Here is a 6,415-nt window from a genome sequence, read left to right on the forward strand (position 1 = left end):
AAAAAAAAAAAAGTAAACCCAGGCATGGCCCTGGCACAGGAGGGACTCCATTTCATAGACAGAAAAGAACATAGACCCTTTTGTTTTAGGGTGTTTGCTGCCAACAGCTCTGGAGAGACAGGCTGAAGCAAAAACACCAAACATGGAGAAGTTATGACGGTGCCCCCAAGTAGCAAGGAAGGCACATCTCAGGCTTGGGAAGTGTCCTCAGTGGGCGCCAGGCTGGCCTCTCCCAGCCTCTTCTCAGTGAGGGGATCTCTGGCTAAGTTCTTTACCTTCTCCGAGATTTGGTTTCCAAATCTATGTAATAGAATTAAAGAAATCTTCTCTCAGGGCTGTTTTGAGGATTAAATAGATAATATATGTGGAAGACTCCATGTTTTTATTAAAAATCCATTTTTACCAAAAATGGAAACACTGAACATACTGCTGTTTCACCTACCAAAGAAACTTGCACTTTTTCTATTGCATTAAATATTTTATGCTCCTTCCTTCCAGCAATTAGTTTACAAGTCAACTTATTTATTATTCAGTAACTTTTTTTGATATTGAGATTGTTACTAATTTTGATCATTTTAAACAAAGGTGTGAAAAACAGGCCAAATCTTTTCATTCACCCATGACTGTTTCACAAAGATAGATTCTTAAAAGTACTTTTGTGGAGTCAAAAGGTATGTACATTTAAGGCTTTTAATAAGTATTTTCAAATTCCCTTTCAGAAAAGTAGTACAATTTGACACTCACCAGCAGTGAATGTGAAGCCACTTCTCCATACCTTTGCCAGCAAGGGTGGCCCCAAGAAACACACACAGTACCCCAGCTAAGGGCAGAGGTAGCTTTTATCCTGCCATGGCATATTGCTGAGAGTCGACAAGACACCAAGTCCTGCTCACAGAGGCTAAACAAGAGCGTTCATAGTTTGGTTATTGAAACCGACAATATAGGAATTCATATTCATTTTATCACATTTAACCTTGGCTGTGTGTGGTGGCTCACTTTTAGCACTTTGGGAGGCTGAGACAGGAGAATCACTTGAGCCCAGGAGTTCAAGGCCAGCTTAGGCAACAGAGGGAGACCCTGTCTCTACAGAATTTTTTTTTTAAATCAGCCGGGCATGGTAGGGCATGCCTGTAGTCCCAGCTGCTTGGGAGACAGTTGAAAAGATAGCTTGGGCTCGGGAGGTCGAGCCTGCAGTGAGCTGTGTTCTTGCCACTGTACTTCAGCTTGGGTGACAGAGCAAGACCTCATCTCAAAAAAAGAAAAAAAAAGCTTGTTTGATTCAGCTCATTTTCTCTGCTTTTTGAGATCTTCTTGGATTTTTTTATTCTTTCACCCAATGTATTTAACATTACTCTCTCTTCCAGCTGTTTTATCTGAAAACTTGATCAACCTGTGCTTTATATTTTCATCCGATTCATTTATAAAAATGTCACATGAGAAAGGATCAAGAGTAGAGCCCTGTCTCCTCACTGACACTGACTGAGGCAGCTGCAAATACACCTAATTGTATTTTTGCTTAGCATGTGGCTGTATCAAGAAGGATATCCTATTCTGAACTCTGTGGGCTGGTTTAGAGAGTAAGGACTCATCACTGGGGCCATGGGAGACATAAGGATCAACAGAGAGAGAGGCAAAGCTGGATTTAAGAAGTCACAGCAGGCCTCTCCCCTAGTGTGAGCCCTGCTTTGAACATAACTGGGAAAGGCTTCCTTTTAGTCTTCAAATTGTTTGTTTGTTTGTTTGTTTGTTTTGAGGCAGAGTCTTGCTCTGTCACCCAGGCTGGAGTGTAGTGGCGTAATCTCAACTCCCTGCAACCTCTGCCTCCCAAGTTCAAGCAATTCTCTGCTTCAGCCTCCCAAGTAGCTGGGATTACAGGCACCCGCCACCACAGCAAGCTAATTTTTATATTTTTAGTAGAGACAGGGTTTCACTGACTTCGCCAAGCTGGTCTTGAACTCCTGACCTCATGATCCACCCGCCTCGGCCTCCAAAAGTGCTGGGATTACAGGCGTGAGCCACCACGCCTGGCCTTAGTCTTCAAATTGTTAACAAGCTTCTGCTCAGTCTCTGCCTAGCCTTCAGACCTCGCGTTCTTAGGCCTGTGGTGCTGTCTCCTCTTTGCTTCGGTCATGGTCTTCTCTGTTCAGCTTCTGCACAAGGCCATGTGGGGCCCAGGTCACAGGTTTCAGAAGTTCCCCTCTCCCTGCTCCATGGCACAGCCACTTGCAGTCCCATATTCCAGATAAATCTTCAGCCGGCCTTCTCTTTCTGTGCCTGGCACCTCTCTCTCTGGACTTTTGGAAGTTTGCCTCCCTGGCTCCTCAGCTGGGGCCTTCCCCGCTTCTGCCCCACCCCACTGGATCCTCCCAGGGGAGGAGGAAATCCGAGGCTCTGGTGCTTCTCCTTCATCACCAAATGCCAGGAATTTGTCAGATGTTGCTTGTAACTCAAAAGAAAGAAAGAGAAAGAAAAAGATGAAGGAAGAAAAAAAGGGAGAAAAAGAGAAAGAAAGAATGTGTGCAGCAGATGTTGGGAAAGTTAATTTCTTCATTAGTTTGCATCCATCCTAACTCAGATCTCAGCATGGGGGAGGGAATTCTCTGTTGTCCCCATCTGTCGAGGCAGCAGTGAGTCCCATGGTGGAGTCCCTTCTTTTCCTCTCTCCTCCCAGAGTGCCCCTTCCTCGTCAAGGTGCTTCTACCCTTAGAAGTGTACATTTCACCTATGTATAACCACTGCCTATTTTTTTCTTTAGTGATATGTTACGCTATTGAATTTTAATTATATAAGCTATATGCAAATGCAGCTTCCTTGTAAAAAAAAAACAAAACTAAAATATTGTAGATATAACCCAGCACTTCCCCTCCCAGTTCCTCTCCACACTCCCAGAGGTAATCATGATGATCAGTTTGCTAGGTGTCCTTCCAGAACTTTTAGCCTCTTTCTTTGGCTTATAGATGGCCACCTTGTCACTGTGTCCTCCCATAGCCTACCCTCTGCATGCATCTGGATCCTAATTTCCTCTTCTTATAAAGACACCCATCCTACTGGAGTAGTCATATTGGATGACAGCCATATTACATTAATCTCATTTTAACTTAATTACCTCTTGAAAGACCCTATCTCCAAATACAGTCACCTTCTGGGTACTGGGGGTTAGGACTTCAACATGAATTTTTTGGGGGGGACACAATTCTCAGTTCAGGGTAGAGGGAGGAGGTTCAACTGCCAGAGAGTGGGAGGCTAAGCCCATGCCTGTCCCTCCTGGAAATGTGCCCTGGTTGCAGATAGAATCAGGCCCCAAAGGCAAGAAACTGTCTCCAAACTGATTTGACAAGTGGCTGACTAGTTCTTTTCTCCCCCAAACCCCAAGGTGCTCCAGTCCCCAGCTCACTCGGCCACACACACCATGTGTGAAGAGGAGACTACTGCGCTTGTGTGTGACAATGGCTCTGGCCTGTGCAAGGCAGGCTTCGCAGGAGATGATGCCCCCCGGGCTGTCTTCCCCTCTATCGTGGGCCGCCCTCGCCACCAGGTGTGTGTGCATCCAGATGCCAGGCTTTGAGCCACTAGGAGTAAGCACTGCACTGTGGATACTCCGCTGAGCTGGGGGTTAGGGTTAGGGGAGTGTGTGTGTGTGTGTGTGTGTGCGTGCGCATGCACACCAGGTGTAGGGAGTTCTTTTCTTATTAACTGATAGAGCAGGACCCTTTAAATGGAAATATCCAGTGCCAAAACCAGTATCCATCAGGCACACAATGACACCATTACACCCAGCTTAAATTTGGGAGTTTGCTAGGTTTGGAAAAGTTAAATTGTATGCAATTGAACAAGCCTCTTACCTTCAAGAAATCTGCACTTTGTGAAGAAATACATATAACTGACCAGAGATCATGGGCTATAATAGAGGCAAAATATTTCACAGGAAGGGGAAGGCATCCCAGAAAAAGGAATACCTGAGAATTAGAAGGATTTCAGCAGGTGGAGAGAATAACAAAGATTTGGAGATCTAAAAGTGCAGGCACAGGGGATTTGAGGAGGGTAAGTGTACAAGTGTGTGTGTGTGTGTGTTTGTGTGTGTGTCTGTGTGTAGTAGGATGAGGGGAAGAAATATATGGGTGTGGCTTGTTTTATCTTGAAAAACAACATTGAAGAGAAAGAAGAAAGGCCAACCCACAAGAAATCCTCCACCTTCTCTTCCTGTCACCTCCATACTCACTGGTGTCTGCTCCATTCTGTCTCCTGCTATCCTGTTTCCAGGGGAAGAAAGGCTATGTTTTCCATCCTCATCCTTCAGAGACCTTCAAGTACCTGAATCTCTCTGTGTGGAGCCCTCAGCCAATTCATTTCTCTTCTCTTTGCATTGCAGGGTGTGATGGTGGGAATGGGCCAGAAAGACAGCTACGTGGGGGATGAGGCTCAGAGCAAGAGAGGGATCCTAACTCTCAAATACCCCATTGAACACGGCATCATCACCAACTGGGATGACATGGAGAAGGTATCTGTAGACTCCCCCTTAATAAGCCTGCTTTAATGATCACCCGTCAGACCCTCATATCCATAGGCCACTGTGCTCTGTCAACTCTCCCCCTAAAATGCTTCTCACTTCTGTCTTTCCTTTCTTTTCAGCCCCACAACCATTTCTCCAACCTAGGCTGCCAACATCTCTCCCTGGACTACTACAATGGCTTCCTGGCTGATTTCTTGGTCTCTTGCCCTCATTCACCAAATTAATTCTCTACACTGCTGCAAAGCTGATCTTTCTAAACACAGGTCAGCTCATGTCACTCACCTCCTCAGAAATCTTCAGTAGCTCTTTATTAACCAACAATGGGTTCCTAACTCCCTGTCTTGGTATCAGGGGACATGTCCCCACCTAATCCCCACCATCATCTTTTCCTGCAATATTTACTCAGGCCAGTGCTCACCCCTTCTTTAAAATGCTGGCACTGGCCGGGCGCGGTGGCTCACGCCTGTAATCCTAGCACTTTGGGAGGCCAAGGTGGGTGGATCACCTGAGGTCAGGAGTTCACGACCAGCCTGGCCATCATGGTGAAACCCCATCTTAAAAAAAAAAAAAAAAGAAAGAAAGAAAGAAAAAGAAAAAAAAAGAAAAAAAAATGCTGGCCCTGCCTCAAGAGAGGCAAACAGCCATCTTTCATTTTTATCTTCCCTGTCATGACTTCACATAGGTGAATTGATGCTAGATTATGATGATGAGTCTCCACTGAAAATTTTTAAGTAGAACTCTCTCAGGGTTTCAGAAGTCTTTTTGTTTAAGACAATATGGTGGGGAGGGGGAGAGGAATTTTTAAATGGTGGAGTTCATGATAAACAAACTTATGTGTGCAAAATGCTAATAGAGCCTTTCTAATATTCTTTTGATTAACCTGCTGAGAGTTGGCTAGGAGTTGTTATTTCTGCAATGACTGTCTTTGGAAATGTGATATAGGGCTTATTGAGCAGACTATAACTGGAAATGACGAATGTCTATTTGAATTCCTCATTGTAATTCACTTCTACTTTTCGCTAAATCCTAGATTGAGTCACTCGATGTGAGATAAGTGACTGCACATAAAATGCAATAGATTTCATGTTATACAGTGGAGTGGGGAAGAGCACAGACATTAGAGGCAATGGCGGGAAATCCAGGTGCAAATCCCACTCTATAAGTCTTAGTTCTCCCAATTGTAAAGTGAAGATAAAAATACTTTGTGCATTAGGTTGCTTTGGAGATTGAATTAGGTAAATACTTAGTATAATCCCAAGGCACAGAACATACTTATGTGCTCAATAAGTGACACATATGATTCATATTTATCTAACAGTATCTAATCTAAAAACATAATAGGCCGGGTGCCATGGCTTATGCCTGTAATCCCAGCACTTTGGGAGGCTGAGGTGGGTGGATCACGAGGTCAAGAGTTTGAGACCAGCCTGGTCAACATGGTGAAACCCCATCTCTACTAAAAATAAAACAATTTAGCTGGGTGTGGTGGTGGGCACCTCCCAGGTACTCGGGAGGCTGAGGCAGGAGAATCGCTTGACCCCAGGGGCAGAGGTTGCAGAGAGCCAAAATCGTGCCACTGCACCTCTACCCTGGGTGAGACTCCATCTCAAAAACAAAACAAAAAAAACAACCCATAATAGAGGCCAGATGCAGTTTAATCCCAACACTTTGAGAAGCCAAAGCAAGAGGATAGCTTGAGTCCAGCCTGGGCAACATGGTAAGAGCCTATCTCTACAAAATAAAAGTTTAAAAATTCATTGGGCATGGTGACACATGGCTGTGGTCTTAGCTATTCAAGAGGCCGAGGCAGGAGGATCACTTGAGCCCAGGTGGTGGAGGCTGCAATGAACTGTGTTTACACCACTGCACTCCAGCCTCGGTGATAGTGAGACATTGTCTCAAAAA

The 6,415-nt window shown here is 44.8% G+C and overlaps 1 protein-coding gene across 1 annotated transcript in view; it reads left to right on the forward strand.

The window, feature by feature from the left end:
* Positions 1-6,415, forward strand: part of ACTG2 (actin gamma 2, smooth muscle) — a 26,796-nt gene that overhangs the window by 5,403 nt on the left and 14,978 nt on the right. Inside the window, exons 2-3 of the mRNA XM_017508684.2 lie at positions 3,374-3,535; positions 4,370-4,498. Coding sequence (XP_017364173.1) covers positions 3,410-3,535; positions 4,370-4,498 — 255 coding nt within the window. The 5' untranslated portion in view covers positions 3,374-3,409. The remainder of the gene's footprint in view (positions 1-3,373; positions 3,536-4,369; positions 4,499-6,415) is intronic.

This window comes from Cebus imitator, unplaced genomic scaffold (assembly GCF_001604975.1).
Source record: "Cebus imitator isolate Cc_AM_T3 unplaced genomic scaffold, Cebus_imitator-1.0 Scaffold399, whole genome shotgun sequence".
NCBI lineage: Eukaryota > Metazoa > Chordata > Mammalia > Primates > Cebidae > Cebus > Cebus imitator.